The sequence below is a fragment of the Nelumbo nucifera genome, chromosome 3 (assembly GCF_055504915.1).
Source record: "Nelumbo nucifera cultivar China Antique chromosome 3, China Antique-T2T, whole genome shotgun sequence".
Lineage (NCBI taxonomy): Eukaryota > Viridiplantae > Streptophyta > Magnoliopsida > Proteales > Nelumbonaceae > Nelumbo > Nelumbo nucifera.
In genome coordinates this window covers 101347406-101374198 of record NC_142651.1, presented here as the reverse complement: position 1 = coordinate 101374198, position 26793 = coordinate 101347406, and the positions used below count along the sequence as shown (strand labels likewise).

Here is a 26793-nt window from a genome sequence, read left to right as displayed (position 1 = left end):
TGCCTTGAAACTCTCTTTCTTCCCTTTCAAAAATGAAGTAAGAAAAAGGAAGAATGAAATACAAAAAATGATGAAAGGGGGAAAAAGGAAATAAATTAATTGAAACCTCAAAATATATCAAGAAATCCTGTCGGGTGGCAAGAATAATGTCTTGAGAGTAGTTTTTTGAGAGAAGTTAGACAGCTCGGTTCCCAAGGTTCTCCTCATTATGGGTTTCCCCTCCCCTCCCTAATTATTGGCTTATTGTAGGGGTAGTTTGGGTATTTAGAAAAGATATAAGGGTATGAGAGTCCAAGAATTTGATAAGCAAGGGCATTTTGGGATAAAGGGGGACTGAGGATAGTTTAGATGTTTTGGAATTTTTGGAGGTAGAAGTGTTCAAAGGTGATAAGAATATGAGTATTTTGGGGAGAGGGAAAATGAGGGGTATTTTGGAAGAAGGGTGAATGGTATTTTGGATCTTTTGAGGGTTCTCAAGGATAAACTAGTCCAAATAGGGTGAATTCAGGGGTATTCTAGGTAAGAGTAAAGGTGAGGGTTTAATTTTGGATATTTCAAGGGTTCTCAAGGGATATTCTATTAAAAGCTACAAGAATGAAATATTCTCATCTAAGGGTTGGCAGATTTGTGTGGCCAAGATTACCTCTGGAAGGGTTATCATGTTAGTGCCAGACCATAGGAAAGTTGTGCATAACAAGGACAACTTGCGAAAAGGAATCTTGCCCGATTTGAATGTTAGAGAAGGAGTTTTTAGGTGAAATTTGGTAGGGTGGGGTTTTCATGGGTCTTGGACTTGTTGGTGGGGTCCAATGGGTCTAAAGAATCTTGTATTTAGGGGATTCATGAGATGATGACTCTTGATCGATGAGAAGAGCTGAAAAAGAATCTTGCTTTGATTGAGGGGTAAACGAAGATATTTTAGGGCAAATTTTAATAGGCAAGGGTTTTAGGGTACCTAGAGTCTTCTAGTAATGTCCATTTGGTTAAATGAAGTGTCCATATGGCAGGTTATTTATAATTTAAGGGGGTGAGGTATTCAATTTTTTGTGGTGACACCAATGGCTAAATCAAACCAAGGTAATCTATCTAAAATAAAAAAAGGAAAGAAGAGAAGTTAAGGCTCCTCTCACCACAAAGCTCATATGGACCTCCTCGTCCTCTTCTCATTTCTCACACAAGTGATTAGTTTTTTAATAATCAAATTCTATGATGCATCCATTGCACCGTGTAACAAAAGATGTGATTGATTGAATTAATGTGATGGTAAGTGCACCTTACTGAACGTAAAAATACACTTTTGTAAAATATGAACCAATGAAAAGTAAGAAAATTTTAATGTCATTGGTTGAGATCTAAATATAATGTGCAACTAATGTTATTGAATGGACCATAGTTGAACTCTAATTAAATTAAATTATCAAAAATACAATAAGTCAAAATAAAAACCCTCTTAGGTTGTAATTGTTTCTACAAAATCCATCATTACTCAAATAAAACCCTCTATAAAATCCATTATTACTCTCTACAACAATCAATCAATCAATCAATCTCTCTCTCTCCAATTGTCAATGTTTGTTACATATTCCCTCCTCCATTAAATCTCTAATTTCCTCTTAAATCTCTCTAACACTCTTAAAATATTTTGGCTCTATCTAATAAAGCAGGGTATAAACTTGATGGACATGGGTCAGGCTGGTTTTAAAGTTTAAACCCTAAATCCTAAAATCTATATTTGAAGAATTTAGATTTTAATTCAACTATGGTCCATTCACTAATAAAATTAGTGTATATATATATAGATCAATACTATATTGTTAAAAACATATACAATTGTTTGGTAGCATCCTTAATATATATATATATATATATATATATATATATATATGCATCTCTCTAGAGAGGTCTTTACATACATGTTCTTGGAAATCTATAGTCTATGACTATATAAATGAAGGAAATGCCAATGTCGTGTCCACATCTTAAGATGCATGAATGGGGAGCTTGCATCATTATTCAATAAAGAACACTTCTTTGACCAATCGATAATCAATATAGACTTGTGAGCGAGAAAATCCTTCTCATGCTCTTCATGCCCATCATTAATTCTAATCTCTGGCCCTACACACAATAGATATCCATTTGGTTATATATATTTATATAGAAGAAGATTCACATGCATTCGATCGTTCAAGTATCAATCCAGAATATTGTTACAACCTGCTGCGGTTTCTGTGTCCATGGAGGTCGTCGTGTCCATATCAAACCAAGATGTAGTGAAGGAAGAACCAGTAACACTGTTTTCTCCCAAAAATCCAACCCCAGTAGAGAAAGTTTTCCTGTCTAACATTGATCAAGCAGTGGCGTTTCCTGTTGAGACAGTCTTCTTCTTTGAAGTTCCTCCATGCAAGACTTCATGGACGCTAGATATATCAGAAAGAATGAAGAAATCAGTGTCTGAGGTGCTTCTCATTCCTTACTATTTCATGGCTGGCAGGCTTAACTTCAACCTTGAAACCAAAAGGTTGGAGCTTGTCTGCAGCAATGCTGGGGTCCCCTTTGTGAGTGCAAAATCAAGGCTAACATTGCAGGAACTCGGAAATTTATCCCTTCCCAACTCAACCTTCCATCATCTCATTCATCGACCTGATCGCTCTCTAAGCCTATCAGAAAAACCAATATTCACAATTCAGGCAACTATGCTCATAAACCTATCAATTCAAAAGCAGAATATCTCCATGAAAAAAAGCTCTGATTCTGTGAAATATGCTGTGTTTGTCCAATGTTTTGCAGGTCACAAGGTTCGAATGTGGAGGTTTCTCAATTGGGTTCATGACAAACCACAGTGTACTTGATGGGAAATCAGCTGGTGAAATGTTTCAGAACCTTGCCTCCATTTGCAGCGGGGAAGGCCTGAATACCCAAGCCATCTACAACGACAGAACATGCCTGAAAGCAAGAAACCCACCTCAGATCAAATACCCACATACTGAGTACACAGAGAAATTAGAGATAGCTTCAGTAACTTCCTCATTCTCCTCTCCCAACCAACCCACCCGACTGTTACAGTTCTCCAGCAAGTACAGTCACAAGCTCTTCTGTTTTACCTCTAGCATGCTCAGCATCCTCAAAGGCAAGGCCATGGTCAAGTGTTCAAACTTTGAAGCCATTGTAGCTCACCTATGGAGAGCAAGATCCAAAGCAGTGTTTGATGACCCAGATGAGACTTCAACCATTCTATTTGCAGTGGACATAAGGTCCAAGATATCTCCCCCTTTACCACATGGGTTCACAGGAAATGCTGTTGTCACAGCTTTTGCCAATGCAAAGGTGGTGGATCTGGCTGAGAAGCCACTCTCCTTCTGTGTGGAGCTGGTGAAGGGAGCAATGGACAGAGTGTCAGATGACTACGTAAGGTCAGTGATAGACTGGTTAGAGATCCATAAAGGGGTTCCTGCAACCATAAACGGAAATTTCTATTTGTCAGCTTGGTGGAAACTGCCTTTCCATGATCTCAACTTCGGCTGTGGAAAACTCATTCATTGTGGGCCGATTGTGAGTGGGACTGATGAGTTTGTGCTGTTGCTTTCTGATTTCATGGGAAATGGGGGAGGGATCAATGTCTGGATGGGCCTTGAGAAAGAGAAGATGCAGAGATTCATGCTTCACGTCTATGAGATATGAGACGTGGGGCTCTTCTCCTGAAAGGAGAAAAAGTTGTCAGAAGACTGGTCAGTGGTCACCATCCAGAAACTATTAGGATCCATGAACAACAGACCCATTAACTGACCCTGTTATTATTCAGGCTTTTCTTTTCTTTTGTTTTTTTCCTTTTTTTTGATACTCCCACAAGACTGAATTATGATTAGCATACTCTTGGCTATCTCTACTCAAAATATCTTAATATGATTTAGCTTTAATTGAGGAAATGCTCCTTTCAATGGTGGATAACAAAGCCACGTTACCTATAATATAGTGAAAGTTTCTATTCTTTCAAGCATGCAGATGGAGGGTATGCTTCTTTCATAGGTTTCTTAACCTTTTCCTTCCTTTCCCTACCTTTTCCTTCAAACCAAACATAGCTATGTTTCTGCATGAACAATATATTTAAACAGAAATGATTTAAGGGGCCATAATTTAACAATAGATATGACAGTAAATGCAATATTGGAATAATGGTAAAGGAAGCATGTCACCAATCTCATATAATTGAGGCATAGCTTAGACTATGATGATGAGTATTCATATACCGTGGGCTATCCACAAGCTGTTCCTGCATCCATACCCATGGGACATTATAGTTGTTCATTGGGAATATCTTGCTTGTTATTCATGTTTTCCAATAACCGTAGTAGTGTTTTGTGGGTACAAATTGATGTAGGAACAGTTTGTGGGTAACAGTGGCATGTGCTCTTATACTAGTCTTAATAAAACTAAACCAAATTTGAACCAATATATTCTAATCCTATCATATTGAATTTCAGACCCAAATTAAAACCGATGGGCCTTGCCCATCCCATTGATAGGCCTGGCCATACATGTAATGATCCTCAAGGTCTGCCTCGGCTTTTTTGTTTTGTTTTGTTTCTATCAATACTTGTAGCCAAAACCAAGTGGAGGTTGGGTTAAAAAGTTAGTAATTATCGTGTTGTGTTAAATACCAACTGAGTGGTGGCCAATTGGTACTTTAGCTGGGTAGTCCCATCCTGGTATGTGCAGATTCGAGTCCCGCTATTACCACCTTTAAGAGTAATTATCGTGTTGTGTTAAATACCAAAAAGGAATCTCTAGTTCTCCTCCAACTCCCAAAATAATAATAAAAAAAAATTGTTTATTTTTTTTTAAAAAGATCTGTAATAGACCCAAATCTCTCCACCTCATTTCTCTTGAAGCCCTACATCTTCTACTCCCTATTTCATTTTCTTGTTTAACTTAGCCTCTTCAAAAGAAAATATCTGACTCCACTCATCTAAGCTATCAAATCATGGACTAGATCTCCTAGAAACAATATATTAAGCACATTTAATGAGCACTTGATATATATTATGACAGTCAAAAGTAGTTTTTAATTCTTTTCAAGGATAGGTCAGAGGTGTTTTAAGGGACATGGTGTCAAAAAATTTTCTAAGTGCTCATTTAATGTGCTTTATTACAATCTTGTGCATGCCTACCTGATCCAGACTGATCGAATCATGCCTCGAGATTGAAATACATCGATCATTGAAGGAGGTGACTTTGCACTCCCAGGTAGACCTGTTCATGGGCCGGGTCGGGCCGGGCTTTTAGTCTTCATTAATGAAAAAATGATAGGCCCGAGCCTGACCAACGGGCCTAGAACTTGGGCCCAAGCCCGGCCCTGACAAAAAGCCCGAAGCCCGAGCCCGAGCCCGAGCCCGGGGCCGACCTAATAAAAGAAATTTAAATTTTTTTCCTACATTATCTATTTTAATTCAGATATTTTCCCCTATTTAAATAGACACAGTTTTACATTCTTAAATCAAAAAATTTATTCGGATATTCATTCTTTTTTTCTTACAATCAAGTGAATCAATTCAATCAACAACCTTCTTTAAGGTTGTTTAATATATTCCCTGTTGTTTGGTTGTTTCTATACAACTAAGTCAAACCTGAAATAAAACACATAAGAGCAAAACATATAGGTTCATATTCCTACAAATAGCATCACACACTAAAACTAAATTCATATAACTTCAAGTTCATATTCCTCCAAAGTCATAAAAAAATAATCTGAATAAAACAAACAAAATCCATAAAACATATTCTTCATCCATTCTTGAATTCACCAATAAGATGGAATATTCCAACTCTCAAGTTCCAAACCATTCTAAAAAATAAAATAAAAGACTTCATTGCCCATATGGCCATATCAAATAAAACATGTTCTAGGCTTCTAGCCATCTCCATTCATTCTTGAATTCACCAACAAGATTGAACATTCCAACTTCCAAATTCCAAGCCATCCTACAAAAGAAAATAAGAGATAAATTCAGTACCCATGTCACATATGTAATTTGTTATTATGCCAAATGATAAATAAATAATGGAAATATATGTTATTATAATACCTAAAACATATCATCAAGTTCAACATTTTCATCATCATCATCACTACTATTTGATTCTCCATCCTCTTCTAACAAGCTTGATCCTGAAGAAGCCCCTAACAAGCTTGATCCCCTACATACAATTGGAAAATCTATTAGAAAAAATTCAATGAATCATATATTTTAATAAACAATAAATAAAAAAAATTACCTAATACAATGCCTTGTGCACGAAACCAATCTTCAAGACAAACCAAAGCTTGAATTGTCTTGGACTTAAGTGAACTTCTCCAAGGATTGATCACCTTCTTTCCAATGCTAAATGCAGATTCGGATGCAACTGTGGAAATAGGAATGGCCAAAATATCTCGAGCCATTGATGCCAATTCAGGATACCTAAGTGAACTCTTATTCCAATACTCCAAAACATCAGCATCTGCTTTGATATCAAGGTTTTGTTTCTCTAAGTAAAGGTCTAATTGAGTTTTTTCACTTTGAATATTTCTTTTTGAATTCAAAAATTGCTCATAATCCTCAAACCCATCACCATCATCATTTATCTCACTCATGTCAAATTGACTAGAAGATCCAACAAAGGAGGTGGAGGAAAAATTTTCTTTATATTCATTAAACAAATCATGGAGAGTTTTAGTTATAGCATTAACATGCTCCTCAGCTTCATCCCCATAAAGTTTATCAAAACAATACTCCACTAACCTAATCTTGCAACGAGGATCCAACACAGCAGCACAAGACAAAATCATACTATATTCAGCCCAATATTTATCAAATTTCTCCTTCATTTTTCTAACCATGTTAGTCATAAAATTCTGAGGTTCCTTACTTACTAACATCAAATGTCTATGAATCATCCACACTCTCTTGAAGTAAATGTTTGAAGTAGGGTACTTAGTGGTAGAAAACATGCAAATAACATCATAAAAAACCTTTAAGAACTTGTGGAGCTTATCCACTTTTCCCCATTCTTCTTCCGAAAGCATAAACATTTTAAAAATATTATCCTTTGCCCCCAATGTTGTAAGACTTGCTTATAATAAATGGCATGTTCAAGCATCAAATAAGTTGAATTCCATCTCACACAAATATCTAACCTCAATCTTCTAGTTGTGTTTAAGTGAAAACTTTTTTCAGCAAGTTCATAAAATCTATGCTTTCGGGCAGCTGATTTCTTTATATTTTTCACACCATCCCGAATCTTACAAACAACATCATCAACAATATTCAAACCAGCTTGCACAATAAGATTCAAAATATGGCTATAACAATGAACTTTGAAAAAATCACCACCACACACCAAAGATTTATGTATTGAAGATCTCAATTTCAAAAAGTTAGCCATCACATCATTGTAAATAACATTATCTAATGTGATGCTAAAAATTTTCTGATCAATATTCCATTCGCTTAAGCACATGGCCACCTCATCTGCTAAAGACAGTCCATCAAAAGGAGGTGCCAAAGCTTTAAAGCGAATAATTCTTTTCTGTAACTTCCAATTGTTGTCAATGCAATGAGCAGTTATACACATGAATTCATCATTAGTGTGCTCAAATCTCCAATTATTGGAAGTTAAACAAATCCGACCAAGTGTATTAGACAAATCACTTTTCACACACTCTCTCTCTCTTTCACATAACTAGACATGATATTTCTTTTAGCAGTATGCCTACTCACATTTTTAAATTCAGGATTTATAGATTGAACAAAGAATCTAAAACCAGGTTCTTCAATAATAGTAAAAGGGTGTTTTCCACATACAAGAAAAATTGATAATGCCCTACGAGACTCTTGTTGATCAAACTTGTAGTTTTTCAAAGAAGTACTCCCATCAGTGTTTGATTGAGTAGTTACTTTGTACCGTCTAATATCCTGAATTCTACGTCTAGGGCAACGCTCTAAATGATGCTTCAAGTGAGTAGTTCCCTTATTTGACTTACCTTGTAATATTTTCATGCAGTGCTTACATCGTGCCTTCTCCGAATTAATTTTTTCCATTTCTTCCCACACCTTAGATGTCAATCTTTTCTTAGTGGAAGTCTGGTCAAACTCTTGATAGTCATCATCAACTATATCTACTCCAGCAGTCGCATTTTCACTTGCCATTGACATGACAGTAATTATTAAATATGAAATAACCTGCATAATGAATTCTAATTTTATCAATAAGACAAGCATATATTAAATAAAAAACTAAAAGAAATTTCTACAATTTGTTTACATTAAAAAAGAATATAATTTTTGAATCTGCAAAAAAAACCAATTGCAGATTATCCAATATAAATTCTGAATTCAATAATCAATATAAATCAGAATTTATTTACATTAAAAAATAATATAAATTCTGAATTCAATAATCAATATAAATCAGAATTTATTTACATTAAAAAATATATATAAATTCAATATAAATTCTGAATTCAATAATCAATATAAATCAGAATTTATTTACATTAAAAAAGAATATAAATTCAATATAAATTCTAAATTCAATAATCAATATAAATCAGAATTTATTTACATTAAAAAAGAATATAAATTCTGAATTCAATAATCAATATAAATCAGAATTTATTTACATTAAAAAAGAATATAAATTCAATATAAATTCTAAATTCAATAATCAATATAAGTCAGAATTTATTTACATTAAAAAAGAATATAAATTCAATATAAATTCTGAATTCAATAATCAATATAAATCAGAATTTATTTACATTAAAAAAGAATATAAATTCAATATAAATTCTGAATTCAATAATCAATATAAATCAGAATTTATTTACATTAAAAAAGAATATAAATTCAATATAAATTCTGAATTCAATAATCAATATAAATAAGAATTTATTTACATTAAAAAGAATATAAATTCAATATAAATTCTGAATTCAATAATCAATATAAATCAGAATTTATTTACATTAAAAAAGAATATAAATTCAATATAAATTCTGAATTTATTTACATTGTCAAAATCTTTTCAATCTTTGTGTCACAGTCCTCTTTCTCGCATATGCCTTCTATGCTAAATGTTGATCTTTCCAAACTATGAAATGCAGGAAAAAAATGTCAAAATTCATCCGTACCCATAACTCAAATGTTCTTTTTCTTTTGGGCTGGTCTAGTCTCCCTATTTGGACCGTGCCCTGTAGAGGGTCGGGAGTCGGGACAAACATGGGAATGGGATAGGTCAAATTAAACGGGTGTAGAAGATGCTCTATATGCTGTCCTGCTTCTAACTGTGAACTCTAACGTGGTTCATAGTCTTAGTCTAATTAATCCAAACAATTCAGCTCTTAAGGACAACAATATAGATATATGCCCTTCTGTGAAAAAGACCAATCATGTCCATGCCCCATTAGGTTAATGGGGGGTGAAGAACAGTTTTGGGCCCATAGATTTGTGGACCAAAGCACACAAACTTTTACAAGTGACCAATTGGCTACCTACCACACACCCACAAGCCCATATTTTTTTTTATTTAAATAGAAAACATGAATAAAGCTAATCAGTGCACATGACAGTTCTATTGTCTCTGCTTCTGTTCAGCCCTTCTTCTTCTTCTTTCCTTAGTATGGACTCCCTTTTACCTTATTGGGTCAGTGTAGTTAATGTTTTTCTCTCCTTCCTGTGTTCCAAAGACTGAACTGGGTCCTAAAGCTTCTTCTGCCTGAGACATGGCTAAGCATCATTTGTCAGTTGGTTACAGCAGAAAGCCATGTATTTCTGTTTTTTTTTTTTTTTTTTTTTTCGGGAGAGGGGACTAATTATGAGATCCCTGGTTAGCTTAGCCCCCTCAAAGAGGGAAAATTGACAAGAGGAAGCAAAGTTGTAGAATTTCGAGAGAAGGTGTTTTGTTGTAAAAGTAAAAATATCAACACAAGTCGCATTCATTCAATGGGTATTATTGCTGAAATCTGTAAAAGCAATATGAGTAAGCACCATCAAGAAAGAAAACAGAGGGATGATCGGTTTGGAGTGGGGTAAACAGGTCGAAATCTCCATGTATCGGACGTGAACCCAATACAAGCCACCAACTCTCCCAAGTGCTGCCACTCGAACCGAGTGGGGTTTATCATGACATCATCTCCACCGTGTCCTGAGTGGCTGAGTCTCTTGACGTTTCTGCTTCAAGCACTAACAAGTTCTCAGTTCTCACTTCTCACCTCATCCCTCTTTTATGGCTTACAAGTTACAACATTTCTCTTATTTTGTTGTTTAATATTATTTGGTTATTTCTGTATATTAATTGTTTCTAGACATAGAGAAGAAACAAGCCACTTCTGCGGTTCTGCCTTGTTTCAGAAACAGTAGGACCAATTGTTATAAAAACAGTAAACACTAAAGAGGACTCACCGCCGCCGCCGGTGATTGTATTCGTCGGAGAGTTCGCGGTGAATCGGTGACTGTGGTCTGTGAGCTGCAAGCTTGACCTGCGATTTTGACAATGATCACTTGATCAGTTCGCGTCTGAGAAAGAGAGAGAGAGAGCTCGCCGCCGCCGCCGGAGTTGTTGCGCCGGTGAACGTTCGCCGCCTCGCCGGTTGTGGCTGCCTGAGAGTGTGAGGATGAGAACAGTGCACTGTGGAGGATGTGGAGAACTGGAGATTGGAGATGAAGGGTCGGCTGAAAAAAAGAATGGGAAGAGACATAGATGTCTCGACTAGGGGTTTTATTTAGGTTTAAGTATAGGTCGGGCCGGGCTGGGCTATTTTGGCAAATCCTGATCCCGGCTCGAATTTATTGCGGGCGGGGCTTTTTCGCCCAAGGTTAAGCCCGTGGGCCCATATACTTGTTCAAGCCCGCTCAGGGGCCAGGCTGGGCCGGCCCGTCGAGCTGCCCGGCCCATGAACAGGTCTACTCCCAGGTTGAGTTCTAACTTTAGACAGTGAAGTTCAATGCTAGGAGCTTATCGTGCAAATGCAATGCTGCTTATCAAGTGGGGTTTATCTACTAATGGATGATGCACCTTTTGAGATATTCGATGGATTAACCTTAGTAGGAATGCTGGGAGGTGGGAGGTGATGCCAAAAGTAAAAAACTATTTTGTTCCCTTGTATCCAAGATAGATGGAGATGTGACTTTCTACCAACAAAATGCTCCCAATACTATCCCAACAGTCCATGAAGTTGCACATTGGGAACGAGTTTGGCTTCAGTCAGAGCAAGCCCATGCTCATATTGTTCCAATAGCCTCTTGGAACCTTGCATTGGGGATATCTACCCATGAAGTAAAGCACATAAGTAGGGAGATATTCCCAATACAAGGCTGTAAAGGTTGTTCGAACAAGCTTTGCTTTGACCGAAGCCAAACTCATTGGGAACATCTCCTTTGTCATTCACGAGAGGTGTTTTTGATGTATGGTTGCAATAGCTGTTGGGAGGTTTGTTGGAAACCTGAATTAGTTTAGATTAGGGATGGCAATTTTTCCAATTTTCTCGATCCCCATGGGGATCCACCCCGAATGGGGGTGGAGATGGGGAAATTTTCATCCCTGTTAGCGAGGACGGGGAGATCATTCCCCACCCCGTGAGATCCCCACTAATATATATGTATGCATATGTTATATATACACATATATCTATATATTAATATTATTTTAAAATGTGGTTGAATATTTTCTAATAGGATTATAAATTTTAATTATTTTATTTTTAAAATAAAAACAAAATATTTAGCATTACAAAAAAATCATGGGCAATGGGGATAACATTGTCCCTATTAGCGAGGACCGGGATAGGGTTTCCCTGTCCCGTTGTCATTCTTAGTTTAGACAGACTTTTTCACCGTTTTAATATTGATATAAAATTTAAGTGAGATATATCAAAGTCGCTTTGGCCGAGTGGTTAAGGCGTGTGCCTGCTAAGTACATGGGGTTTCCCCGCGAGAGTTCGAATCTCTCAGGCGACGTTTATTTTTCGACGATCCATTGATGGTATTATTTTATTTATAGCTCTCGGGATATTTTTATACGAACAGCTTTCATAGCTCAGTTGGTTAGAGCACCCGTTTAGTAAGCGGGAGGTCTTGAGTTCGAATCTCAATGAAAGCAATCGATATTTGTTTTTATTTAATTCATTCACACTGTAATTCAAATTTATATTTTGCGACTTGTATATAATTTAATAGCTTTCATAGCTAAGTTGGTTAGAGCACTCGTTTAGTACGCGGGAGGTCTTTAGTTCGAATCTCAATGAAAGCAATCGACATTTGTTTTTATTTAATTCATTCACACTGTAATTCAAATTTATATCTTGGTTATAGCTAATTTTTTTATTTTTTATTTATTTTTTAAGTCAAAACAGGTTATTCATCCAAATTGGATGGTTGAACCATTCCACCTAGGAACCTGTTCTCAAAATAGTTGTGTCCGGTCCAATTTTTAGAACTTTGTGAGATGTACTACTCTCAAAGTACTTAGAACACCACCATGGGTATCATGAACATCTCTCCATAAATAACAACAGAGATATTCCTAATTCACAGCTGTAATGTATCATAAGTAGAGATGTGGGAAGAGATTATGGATAGCAGATTCAAGCCATTTATTTCAAGGATAACGCTAGCATGTGAATCACACTATTCATTTCACACATTATTAGGACTCTTTATGAAATTAACCTTCATAATGAAAGTATTACTTTTGCCTTTCAATATATCAACATTAACCTCATTTTTATAGTTAAATTATATTGTTTTTCCTTAGAACCTTTTTCAACTTGCTTTACATCGTGATATCATACCTTTAAGAGGTGTGAATAAATGTGTTTTACCCCGATTAAAATAAACAAATAAACAAACTTGTAGAAGACTCAGTTTGGAAGGAGTACAAATACAAATATGTACAGTACAAAATCTTGTATTTTGTATTATTTTATATGTATTTGCACTGTACATATTTGCATTTGTACTCCTTCCAAACTAAGCAGAAAGGATAAGCAATTTAAACAAGCCTTGAGTTTTCATAAATTGACTTTAAACACATACCCTATGTTTTTCAATATACCTTGTGGTTGTAAAAGACTTTTTTACATTCCTCCCCTCTTTTGTTCTTTCCAATGAAATAAATGAAAATATAGAGTGGATGCTATCATTGTGTTAAAGAATAATGGTAAACAAATAGCTTTCATAGCTTAGTTGGTTAGAGCACCACTTTAGTAAGTGGGAGGTCTTGAGTTCAAATCTCAATGAAAGCAGTCATTTCATAGCTTGCATATGATCAAATAGCTTATTTTATATGTATTTGCACTGTATATATTTGCATTTGTATTCCTTCCAAACTGAGCAGAAAGGATAAACAATTTAAACAAACCTTGAGTTTAAAATAAGATTTTTAGAATATTAAAAGAAGTTCATGAGATGAGAGAAGAAATGAGGCTATGCTTAAGATTAATAGGGTCAGGCCATAAGTTATATTTAAGTCTATTTGAAAACTCATGGTATGCTTAAGTTCACTAGTAGGTGTGCACATGGTAATTCTAGATAGTAATAATGTATCCAAATTCTTCTATAAACTTTATCTTACTTTGTTAGATTATTCTTTTTGTAATATTTAATCTTTTTGGTGTATCTTTCTTTTTTGTTCACTTATAAAAAAATATAAAATTTAAATAGAGGGAATTTAATGGAGTGAAAAGTAGTAGTTCAATTTATAATTTAAACCTTATAATTAAATAGGGACTAAATTCAAAAATGAATATTTTAGTCAAAAGAAAGTTCCACAATCTTATTCATATTTTTAATAATAGTGTAAATATAGAATTATAGATGTGCTCACTTTTTTTTATAACTTTTTTGTATTTTTGTGTGTAAAAATAATTATAATATGTCACACTTACCTTTTGTTTAATATGACAAATATATAATATTATACATGTGCCTAAATGTTTTCTTTTGAAAAAATTATGTATTTTATATTTTATTAACTTTTATTATTTATTTATGACTTTATAGGTTAACATGTTTGACCCAAAATTTGAACTATTGATCTTTGCCAAATAGTAAAATAATTTTATTTTTGGTCAATTCTAAATTGTGCATTTCATTTTCATTACTAATAAAAATAATTATTGTTTATTACACTTATTTTTTTTTAATTTTATTAATAAAAATATCATAAATGCTTATTTTTTTCTACATTTTTTGTAAGTTTCTATATTTATTTCTATTTAAAAATTTTATTACCTAACTACGACTTTGTAGGTTGGTCAATTTGATTCTGATGGTTAAATTTCTTAGCCACCACTTAGATTAAAAATGGTTTTGTTTTTGAGTCAATTTTAAAACATATGGGTTTATGTTGTTGAAAATATTGACATAGATCTAATTTAATAAGAGAAAATGGGGGTTAATAATTTTAGTATAAAACTTTATGAAAGGGGATTAAATAAGGTGGGAAGTAATAATTGAAGTTACATTTTCAACCTTACCATATTAGAGATGGACTAAATACACAATTACGAGCATTTGAATAGCCATTAAAATTGGCATTAAAGCTATAATAAAATGATTTTTATACCCTTTCTCAAACAAAAAAAGTAGAATGTAATTTTAATCCAAAAAATGTTTCACATTGCATTCACACTTTTATATATAGCATAGATTTATAAAAATTCTAGGTTTGATTAAGTCTTATGCCCTATAAAAAATTGCAAATGTAGGGCCTGGCAAAAAATTGTAAATGTAGAAAAATCAAAATGAACTATAACGATCAACTAATTGTAGCATAAACTTGGGATCAAATCTTGTTGTCTCCAGGGTTGGGGGGTTATGGATATGGGGACGTGCTACCAATCCCATGGGGTTGCATAACTTGCATGCGGATAAGATTCAAGATTTATGTTTTCAAGGCCTAAAAGCACAATGACTCAATGTGGGATTAAATGCGTTTTGGCTTTAGTTTATATTGTTTTAAAGGAACTCTTACCATGTGCTGGACACTTAAAGCATTATATATGCCTTTGGAGTTTTTTTTTAATGCTACAATACCCCTTTTATTGTGATAGATTCCTTCACCTATTTATGTTCTTAGCTAATACAGAGCTATAAAAATTTATGAGGTAGAAGAATTTATAACCCTCCAAAAAACGAACTCATGCCAAATGCTCAAAACACGTACAACACATTCAACCACAATTTTATTTTTTATAGCCCAAAGCTCAAGAAAAAAAGTGAAAGCATATCCAAATGGAGCATAACCCCAAACCATAAGGGGTGAACAAGTCAATAGGTAAACCTATGAGGCCTTAGTCGTCATCATCATCATCTAAGCCTTATCTCAATCATACGTGGTTGACTACATGAATCTTGTTTTGATAGTCCATTCTGTTTAGTGCCAATATCCATTGCTAAACTATTGACACTTAAAAATCATTTCTTATTACTTCTACCCATGTTTTTTTTGGTCTATCCCTCACCCTTCTAGCCTCCTTCAACTTGTAACAAATCACTTCTTTTTATGAACAGGTGTCATTGGCGGTGTTCTATGCACAAGACCAAGCCATCTCATTAAACCATCTATTGGAGATATTACTAAATCTCTACGAGTGACTTCCATTTCTGATCCTATCCGTTGTAGTTTTTTCATTCATCCATCTAAGCATACACAATTTTGCCAAATTCATTTTCTTGGCATATTATTTGTTAATTATTCCATACTAAGGTGAGGCCATAATATTTGACTGAAATCATAGTGATAGTACAATTAATCTAACAAAAAAAAAGTACTAATCAAAACATAGAAAAATTGAAGAGTTCAATAACATTTGAACAACAGAGGGAAATGCATTCCAAAGGAGGCAAGCAATGGTCGGAGCCTACTATGTGGGCTTAAAGAGAAAAACCTTAAAATATGTTAAAACAAAGCACTAAGAATTGAAAAGGCAATCAATCTGTTACTTTAGTTAGAGTTTGTAGCATTGGTCCAAGCCCTATTCTCTCAATATAGTGCCCACACCACTTGTACAAAGAGGATGGGAGGAATCTTAGCAAAGTGGGTGGGCTACTAGGCTGGCCATGGCCTCTAAAGAAGGGGAGAGGTGTGGAATGTTACGTCTTCTTAGGATCCTCAAAAGACTTTCCACTTCTAGGGTTTTTACAAGTTCCTTTCACGAATTTAGTGCCCACACCACTTGACAGATTTCTTTAATCCCTTGATTGTGTTGGATTCCCCTAATAAAGTCCAAACCCTAGATGGGTCAATGGGGAAAAGTGCTTCTCTAGTTTTTTATACAATAATGATTGTACATTTTGTACTGGAGTATGGAAAAAAGAAGGGTACGAGCATAAGCTAAAAAGCAAGTTTAGGAGACCCACAAGTATGTTTTTCCTTAGTTTTTCTTTTTTCCTCCTCTTTGTTTAATACTTTTGTAGCCAGACGTCTAGAGATAAGCTTCATTTGTTTACTTGGATGATGATGCTTATTATGGACCACACGCCATGTTTTAACTTGCAGAGAAGTCTCAATTCTCAACTTGCTTGGTTGGTAAAAGCTTATTGGCAGTGTTGAGTGTTGACACCACAGACTTGGGGTTCCCCACAACCCGTCTTAACGCACTAAATCATCACTACTTGTGTATCAGTACTGTATATGCATATGTTCTAGAAAAGAAAGGAGGTGGTCTCAGTGTCTCATCATTGGTTGGTTGAGCAGGAACGAAAATGGTCTTTTGCAACTTGAACATATAGATACATGTAGAGAGCTTTGATAGATTTCTTTCCCTAGAAAGGGGCCAAGGGGACATATTCCTATGAGCTCTTGGTGGGAGAATAAGTAAAGAGGAATCCTGAGGTATTTACGCAACTATTGGTTAGGACAATGGTGACCCATTTGTTTATGTATGTAGCCAACCGGGTTAACCCACCTCACCTTGCATCTGGATTATAATATATATGCGTTTTAGCAATTGAAACTTGTTTTGTATGAATGGGGGGTCCAAGGAATCTCGGTTATATGACCGGAATGAAGGTTCCGCGAATGGAACTTCTGCAGAAATTTTGCTTGTATTTCAATCAATTTTGTACATGGACCAGCTCCCTTCCCCGGCGAATTTGTCATACATACTATAGCCACTTGCAGAAAGTTAACTGAAGAGTTTACTTATATTTCAGTCAACTTAGGCCGCGTTTGGCATGCATTTTCGCTTTGGCTGTTGGCTGTTTAGAAGCCCAGCAGCCCCGTTTTGTCTTTTTCCGTTTAATTGGGGGAAGTTCTAGCCACCGAAAGAATGTGTCCCAAAAGACACAAGAAGCTCGATTCAAACTTATTTTGGGAAGCTAGAAATGGATCTTTTCGCCTTTTTTTGTCTCGTTTTTACATAGAAAGATGTGTCTCTAATCAAACGGACTTATTTCAAAAAAGATCCGAACTTATTTCAAAAAAGACTTGCCAAACGACACGTTAGTCCTTTGTTGGTTTTTGAAAAAAAAAAGACTAAATAATAGATATTAGGGTTTGACTCTGATGTCGACCAGAAATACATGATACCAGAAAATCTTTTTACCAATCAACTATCATCATAGAAATGATAACCAATTTAGTGGATTTTCATCAAAATTCATGGGGTGGTTTTGATTGGTTAAAAATCCTTTATGGTATCATAGATTTTTCCTTGATAGATGGAATATAAAGCTTGTACATTGGAGAGGGAGGCTCAGTTGGCAACATCTTGAACAAGGGCAAATGTGGATGTATCGGCCTCTATCGGTGTTTTTTTCTCTATTTTTATGTTTTTTTGGAATATGGTTCGGAGGGTTCGATTTAAAACCGGTCTACCCCCTGTACCACTACTGTCTAACCTGAAACATCCCCTATAAGGGCGTATCAGGAAGCCTCCGATACGATACATATTGGCCAATCGTACACCTACTGATGTTGATCATCAGAATTTCTCAATGATGCTATCTCAGCCAATCATGGTGTGCATTTCAGCACCATATATGTTTTGCTGCAAATCCATATATGAACTAATGCCAAAAGGCCCAAAAACCCAATAATCTGATTATCGTTTAGAGAATGGCACCCTATGTGCATTATATGTGTTTCGAGTTTGCATTCTCCTTGAAGCTAGCCTAAGAAGATTAATGCACATAATTAACTATCTTCAAAGTTTTTTAATTAATTTCCCTTTTACCAACAAATAGCTTAGATCTGCTCCATGTGCTAATGCAGTCTCAGACTCAAGCCAGGATTGCCATTGCTTCTAAAGGGTTACAGTAACTTAAATTAATTGCTTTTAAGGGTAAAACAAGAAAGAATGCAAAACCACTGTCTGAAAAATGGATAATTTCACCCTGTTTCATAGACCCCAACATTCTTTAGTTCAACACTTTTTGATGCATGATTTTTATATGAAAATCCTAAACCCTAAACTTATAAACTTTAACCCTAAAACTTAAATTTAGAAACCTGAACTCTAAACCCTTAAATCTGTAAACCCTAAATTTTAACTAAAACTGCACCATTTGATTGGACACAATTCCTTTAAGCAGGTAGGAGCCAATAATTTCTCAATTAAACCACTTTCTTAGACATTGTTTGAAATAAATTAAAGGGGCAAAGCTATCTGTTTATAAAAGCAATGAGATTGTAGCTTGTATCCAGTCATGTTCTATCTCTCAAAGCAATTACTTTGGAAGCAATAATATAGGAAGATTGCTCTTAATAAATGCAACTTTAATATTTGGTAAATTTTCATTGAAAATTTGACAGAACTCTCTCCATCGATCTACAAATGATCGAATTATAAGCTGTGGACGGATTCGACATATTTAAATGGGTTTAAGATATTGAATTACCTACTTCCACACCAAATTAATTATGAGCATTTTAATTTAGTGAACTTGGCTGGCTTAAAAAGAAAGAAAAGAAAAAAATAGTAAACTTGGTAATAAGATCCCTAATTAACGAAGTTTCGTGAATTTGATGGATGAGATTTGACCAATCAAAACACCCAATGAATTTGATGAATACCACCAGATTGGTCACTTCTTTTATAATACTAATACTGATTGATTGGTTATAAGTTTTTCCCATATCATATCTTTTTGGTATCATAGTCGAACCCTTTAAAAAAATACAAATATAAAGGCTAACCATTCCAAACAGTACTATAATATGTGAATGGGTTTGCTAGATGAGTCATATAGCAAAAGGACATATGAGCTTTAGAAATATCCAACGTCATCCATTGATTTGATTATTTGTTTACCAAACAACTGGAGCTCTAGAAATATCCATACTTCAGCTTTGGAGGCGGCCAAAAAGAACTCCACCACATGCTCGGCACACGACCTTTATCATAATGAAAATTCGAGCCTAAAGATATGGGCCCTTTCTTCTCAGTATTTCTTTTCTTAATCCAAAATTTAGTACTACAAGGATTACATTATTTGGAATGGAATGGAGGATCAATGCAGGATGAGGGCAAAGAACCGACAAGTACTAAGACTCTAAGACACTAGATGGAAGCTAATTTAGGGCGACCCTTATCTCATCAACGGTCTGAAATGGCTGTCTACCTCATTCCTTCACATGGGTGGAATTGGGAATGTCCTCTTCTGAGACTGAGAGATGCTTGATCCATTTTGTGGGTGTTCTCCAATTTGAATTTCTTTTCCTTGTGTGAATTCAAAAACAAATCAGAAGCATCTGGCTGTTTAAAAAGAAAGATTCTTAAAGCAAAAAATGTTTTGAAATTTTTGTTTGAAAAAACATGTTTTCATCCGATAAACCCATGTAATGTTTAAAATAACCTGTTTTTATTTTAAAAATTAACTATCATGGCATCATTGTGATGGTTTAAAAAACAATAAGGCTATGTTTGGTTGCAATGCAAATAAATTTGCACTGGTGCAAAATTATGGCAGTATAAATTCTGACATTTTTTGTTTCAAATTTTCGCTTATTTTGTTTGATTGCAATACAAATGGAGTAATTTAAAATATGAAGCAAAATAAAGTAAAACCCAAAACAAAATTAAACGAAAATTTGCATTCCCATGCATTTCTACTAATGCAAATAAAATTACAATGAAACCAAACACAGCCTAATAGATTTTTAAAGCAAAACTAACTTGTTTTCTTCTCAAATAGAACATGTTTCAAATTTATTTTTACTGATGCGACAATTTTGAAAATAAATAAAAACCGAGACATCCATGTTGTAGACCTACCACTTAAGTTTTATAATGGATGCTCATGTCATTCAAGCCTATGTAAAGCTAATCACCATAATCACAAGCCTCAAAGCATACTTTCATGTGGTTATGAATATTTGGCAAACACTTGTCATGCCAAATTAGGGATCTGATTAAATGACTATATATGTATCCTTCCATCCATCTGTTCTTATTTATTTATTTATTTGTCTAAATATGCTCCCAAAGTTTTAGTGGTTATCACTCTATTCAGTTAACTACTTTAGGGAAATTAAAAGTCAATAAATCAAGGCACTTAATGAACATTGATTGATCAAAATTCCTTGACATATTGTTTTAATATCTTCCTTAAATATATGGCATAATAATATCCATGGTACATCCGCTGCATTTTGTGTACTAAAAGACGTGATTGGTTAAACATGATGACAAGTACATCTTATTTTATTAAACACAAAAAATACATTAAAAAATAGAGGTTTTTATAGTTCAGTTCATCCCTAGAAATCTTAGCTTCACCGTATAGGTGGAGCAAATCCTGACCGTGGATTGATGCTGGATTTAATATAATCAATCATGGTGAATGCATTAGTTAAACTTTACATATGTTGACAATAAATTATTCGAAAAAATATATTGCAGTCAATTGCAGAATTCTGAATTCCATTACAATCTTGTACAATTCAAATAACAAACACCCCCACCTTAAAATATCAATACCCACCCATAAATTAACATCAATTCAAAACTGACACCTACCCAATTGTACAGTGGGGATAAGAATTGTTAAGCCCATAGAATGGCAGCATGGTTAATCCATAGATCATCTATCCACAATCAAAATGATTACCCATGTACAGACAACATATAATGTATACAAGGTCACAATCAATTACTAGCTAGGTTTTTAGAGTCTAGTAGTATAGGATCTAGTTTTCATTTTAGGAATCCGGAGTTCCGGGACAAGATCACAAGCTTAAGAAACTTATATAAATTAAACCCAAGACAGATGAGAGAAGTTCTGCCGTCGTATTGAGTGACATCTTCCCGTTTGAAGTGTGTGATTTGATTGGGAGACACCCCCTGTGATGAAGACCTAAGCAGTAGGTAATCCAACACCAGGGTTTCTTTATGCAATAATCAACATTTGTTTAGGTATTGTTTGGTTGGATTCACAATGCCACAAGCACACGTGCACACACCTAGTCCGTTAGTTCTTTGCTTATTTATTCATTTCCTACATTGTTAAGGCTTATTGGGAGCATAAAAGATGAACGACTAATTACATGGAGAGGGGGACCATTAATTAGAAATGTGAACATTTTGATCAAATTGGGTTTCTCTTTGTCCTTGGAGCCTTTCACTGTTCAGATCAAAACTTTAATTAATTTGCTCCAAAACTACCTCAATATTTTTAGCTCCTCGGGGAATGGGCTTAGCTAATTTTATTGCATAAAGCCTTAATATTTATGGGAAGATATTTCCAATGCAAGATTGCAAGAGACTAGTGAGCACAGACGGGCTTGCACTGGATGAAGCCGAACTCCAACCCACCAAACCCAAAATTCTCAACAAGAAAGAGTACTAGCTCTTGCCTCTTAGTCTGAGTCAATGAGTCATGACCTACAAACTTTACCATGTACATATGTATATATGAGAAGCTTATATATATATATGGACTATATTCCTTCATATAGATGAGAGCTTAGGGGGAGGAGGAGGAGGAGAAGAAGAAGCAACGTGTCTATGTTTGAAAGCATCAAGTTTGATCTATCTCTAGAGATGGTTGATAACATTGGAAGCCGTAGCCCAGATTGGGAAGGCAATAATAAGTACAAGAGTACTGCAGGTGGTGGAGCCTCTGCGATCCGTGGCGCCTCAGCCTCAGCAGCAGGCGACGATGGGAGCATTAAAGAGCAAGATCGGCTGTTGCCAATTGCCAACGTGGGGCGGATCATGAAGCAAATCCTGCCACTCAACGCCAAGATCTCCAAAGAGGCAAAAGAAACCATGCAGGAATGTGTGTCTGAGTTCATTAGCTTTGTCACTGGGGAGGCATCTGACAAGTGTCACAAGGAAAAGCGGAAGACTGTGAATGGAGATGACATTTGTTGGGCTCTCGGCACACTAGGCTTTGATGATTATGCCGAGCCCTTGAAAAGGTATTTGCATAGATATAGGGAGTTAGAAGGAGAGAGAGCAGCTAATAATCAAAACAAGGGTGGCAGCATGGAAAATAAACAAGTAGTAGCATCCATCTTTGCGAGTGATCATCAGACCAGCAATCAGAAACCTTTCTCTTCTACTCCTTTGAGGTTCAATGTGATTGATAAGAGTAATATTAGATCTGCCTCACATCCATTTTAACATCTTGGGAAGAAGAAATGAAGAAGCTAAGAAGTACTGTGACATCTATCTACTAGCTGCTAATTTGTATTTCTGTACAAGGTTAGGTATCCTGGGTTTGATCATTAATTGGTTTACTAGTTGTTAGAGTGATAATTGTGGATGGTTTTATGCTAACCATCTTGTTGTGTTGTGTCTCTGGGTTTTGTCTTTGTGAATTGTAGTATGAAAATTAATTAAGGTTTTGATTAATTTAGTTGATCTTGCTAAAGGGGTTGTACAACATTATTTCAGAAGCTGATGATCTCTTTACCTTGATTTGAATGTTGATCGAAATTTTGGTGATGAAGCGGATTATAAATTCCCATCTTCAACTACTGGAAGTAGAATGGAGAATTGTTAGTTAATTAGGTCAGTCTCCACAACCTACACGTTTGTGTTGAGGATATAAGACTCTATGATTAGTTTTATTGCTAGACATAGGGTTTTGCTTTAGCTTTCTTTTAGGATCACAGCCAATTAATTGATTGTAGTGTATTAATTCTGTACTGGTTTATTATGATGATTACATTAATTTCATATGAAATTTGAGCATTCTCTCTCCATTTTTGTTCAACAATGTCTCATCCTCTGGTATATTTTTCCCTCATTTCTCTTATATTCTCTTCAAATTTGAAACTCCAAACTGGCAACCAAACGAGATGTCTAGCTATCAGTGACCTTATAATTAACTCATTTATCACCCAAAGAAATGCTAGGTTGTGCATTTAATTAATATCTAGGGTTAATTATGTGGGTTCAAAATCTGAATATGTGAAGTAAGTATTAACCAGTATTTATGTAGATGTAGAATAGTCAAAGTTGGCCAAGGCTACATGTTCCTATAGGCTGTAGGGAATAGGGGTTAGGGTTTCCTCCAAGTAGTCATCCCGGGACCAGTGCTACGTGCCTCAACATAACATGATTTGTCCTATAAAAACCCATCAAATCTCGAGCATGTTGACAATTACTATATTCAAATGGATTGGGTTATCTTCCCACAAGTGAGGATGACTGGATTGTCGAGCTAATTGGAGTTTTTGAGGAAAAGCTAAGAGATTGATCAGAGAGAAGATTAGTGGTTCTAGGTCTCTCTCTCTCTCATTCTCACACACACGTATTAGGTTAAGGGTTGGTTCCTTTTTGAAATAAAAGAGAAGGCCAGCGATTTGTGCGCCCCTTGTTTTTGCTAAAAGGGAAGAATTGTAAAGGCACAGCTGTGTCCATTATTATAAGCAAAAGAGATGAAGTTAAAAAGAAAAGAACATTTGTTTTTTATGGCACGTTCATCTTTATTACACTATCCATAGTTAAAATGGGGCTATATATTTCATAATAACTGACCTAATTAAACAGAGAAAAATCAGCCTTTAGAGGTAACCATCATGGATTTTAATTTAGATACACAGTTTGATCTTCTCCCATAAATTTTGCTGTTTTAATTTGCCTCAATACTTGAAGACCCAATTTTTTTTTTCTTCTTCCTACTCTTTGATGATGAGTTTATCTCCAAGGTGATGAAGATGAACTTAGTGTTTACAGTCTAACAACAATTGAAATTTGAAAAGTAAAAGAATAGGAGCTAGTGAGATCTAGGACCACCCTCAAAGATGAAACATAGAAATTATTATTAGATAGGATACTGCACAAAAGGACCAAATTAAAGAGGAGCAACAGAAACTGGACCAATTATACTTCAATGTCGTACTATGTACAGGTCTAGCTTCTTCTTTTAAGGATAATTATATTTTGTGGAGGTAAGGTCCCAGCGTTGTACTAGGGGAGCTCTCTTCTTCATGGAAGACACCCTATGGGCTCATAGTATGGGATGCTGATTGGTGCCCATAGTTGGCATTGCACGGTTTGTCCAGCAAGTGTCACTTAGAAAAATGTGAATGCCTGTATATACCTATATTATTAATGGTGAAGCCACACTCACTATCCCCCTCTTTGCAGCAAACTCTTTGCCATGACAGAGCATGTGGCTTAGGAGTTCTCCATGTGACATATTGCAGCTTGGTGCAATGAAACGTGTCAGGTCGTGGTTGACATGCGGCGCATTTTCTTCTTATGCATAGTGTGTCTTTTTCCAGCCACACACTGTACCAGCAGTAGACCTGTTCATGGGCCGGGCTCATTCTTGGCTTTTGCCAAATTTTGAATGGTTCCGGCCTGAAGCCCAAGCCCAATATAGTGTAAAGTCAGGCCCCAAGCCTGGCCTGTGAATAGGTTTAACCAGCAGAATGTTGACACATTTGCACATATGCCATGTGCAAACGATTACATCAATGCATAGAGAGATTGAAGGCTCATGATGCATACATATATATATAGCACAATGTCAGCCTGTTTGGCATGTATCAGACCATGTTCAGCACCATGATTTCTGCTTTCTAGTAAGGCTCTAGGGTTTGGTGCATGCCTGTATCTAATTAGGGACTTGAACAATGAATGCATTCACCTACATGAAGGGAAATAACCAAGAATTTAGATCAAATTCTTGCTACAGAATTTAATCTAAACAGTTCTTAAGAAAAACCAGCTTTAATTAACCTCAATGCAACTCTCTAGAACTGCTGAAAGAAAATTCAATTTTTCATTCAAGAAGCCTCATAATGTAAATCCAATTAATCATTAATTAAGTAGCCAATATTGTTATTTGTTAATTAGAATGCCAAAATCATTAATCACTTGGACATACATATATATAATCCCTCACAAATGGAACTATGGTGGAAGCTGAGAAAGTTGACACTACCAACCCAAAGTGTTCCCCTCTAGTTTGTCCTCTGAATCCCTATGTAGTTCAACAGACAAACTCTTGTTATTTTGTCCTCTAGTTTGTCTATTACAGATATGATAGTATCTAAAATTGTGAATAAGCATATAATAAAATTTGTATATAGTTTTTTTTATACATAAAGAAAAAATTAAAGAATAAAAAAATGTAGTAGTTCAATCGACAAACTCTTGTTTATTTTGTCCTTTGAATCCATGACTGACTTATTTCTTTTTTGTTGAAGCACTGCAACATGCCTTCAGACTAAAAGAACCATCAGGACTAAAAACCAAGCTTCAAGTAGATTGCTAAGTGAGGATGAAGCTTAATTACACCTATTAATTGTGAGATAGCTAGATAGTTGTGGGAAGTGAACAGTAATTGTTTCTCTTTTCTTTTGTGCTAATAGTGGCCACCTTCTTCCAACCAATTTAGGAGTAGGGAGATAGTGGGCAAAGATACTCTTATACTCTTCTCAGTCATTAGAATTTTTATCTAATAAATTAAGCATAATAAAATATTATCTTAAATAATTCATTTCATGCATTTTTGAAAAAAATAAAATTGAAAACTTATTATTTGGGCACACATTAGGTAACTGGACTACTATATTTTATATACTAATAATATTATAAAAAAACTATATATGAGAACTTCTACTGATGCAAAGTCTTCAGTTTGCATTCAATATACTGAAGTTTTCAATTTGAAAAGAAAAATAATTAATACCCAGTTGAATAAGATAATTTGAACAGTTAGAAAACAGGATATTTTCAGAAAATGATCCATTTATTTGATGGCTAGAGGTATCCAATAAATCTGGTTTCTTGTGTCATGGATTCCATATACATGTGGTCTCTAGCTACAAGATACAAGGTTTGAGTTCTGAAAGATAATCAACCAATTGTCTGAAATAGACTAGGTGCTTCTCATAATATTTCAAGGTTTATAAGTAGCATAAGTTAATCCTATAAATTACTTAAAATGCAAATTCTTTCTTCCCAAGAACATATATTTTAATAAACTATAGCTTAGGATGGTCACTATGCAGAAACTATTAACTCAGAAATTTAAACGTGTATAAGTTTTAGGGGGGAATATAAGTGTTTAGTAAAAAAATTGGGGCACACCATGTAATTCAATGAAATTGCTATAGAGTTCTAAAGGCTGTTTGGCCCCTAGTTCATATATGACACCAAGAGGCCACGTAAAAAGAAATAATCTTATCTATATATATTTTTTCTTTTAACAATTGAAACCATACATTTGTTGTCAGGATCGGGTTGATTTCAATAGTTTAGTAACATTAGAGATAAGGTTATCTTGGGATTTAAATAGAGATAAGGTTAGAGCCAGAAATTATTACTGTATCAATTTCAGAAACTACAAG

General features: G+C 35.0%; 1 protein-coding gene, 2 non-coding genes and 1 pseudogene across 3 annotated transcripts; all 4 read left to right on the top strand.

The window, feature by feature from the left end:
• Positions 1-2205: 2205 nt before the first annotated feature.
• LOC104599014 (acyltransferase GLAUCE-like) lies at positions 2206-3848 on the top strand. The gene is made up of 2 exons (XM_010261376.2): positions 2206-2690; positions 2791-3848. Exons 1-2 carry the CDS (start codon positions 2238-2240, stop codon positions 3679-3681), a joined length of 1344 nt encoding a protein of 447 aa, XP_010259678.1. The 5' UTR covers positions 2206-2237; the 3' UTR covers positions 3682-3848.
• An 8063-nt stretch (positions 3849-11911) lies between these two features.
• TRNAS-GCU (transfer RNA serine (anticodon GCU)) lies at positions 11912-11993 on the top strand. The gene has a single exon. It is a non-coding gene; the product is annotated as a tRNA-Ser (tRNA).
• A 68-nt stretch (positions 11994-12061) lies between these two features.
• On the top strand, positions 12062-12135 carry TRNAT-AGU (transfer RNA threonine (anticodon AGU)). The gene has a single exon. It is a non-coding gene; the product is annotated as a tRNA-Thr (tRNA).
• A 9591-nt stretch (positions 12136-21726) lies between these two features.
• LOC104599016 (nuclear transcription factor Y subunit B-1 pseudogene) lies at positions 21727-23070 on the top strand (annotated as a pseudogene).
• The last annotated feature ends 3723 nt before the right edge of the window (positions 23071-26793 follow it).

Bases quoted from the DNA above. Each gene is read 5' to 3' on its own strand.
- LOC104599014 (XM_010261376.2), top strand. From the start codon at position 2,238: ATGGAGGTCGTCGTGTCCATATCAAACCAAGATGTAGTGAAGGAAGAA. The intron at 2,691-2,790 runs GCAACTATGCTC...AATGTTTTGCAG, and splicing joins AACCAATATTCACAATTCAG to GTCACAAGGTTCGAATGTGG.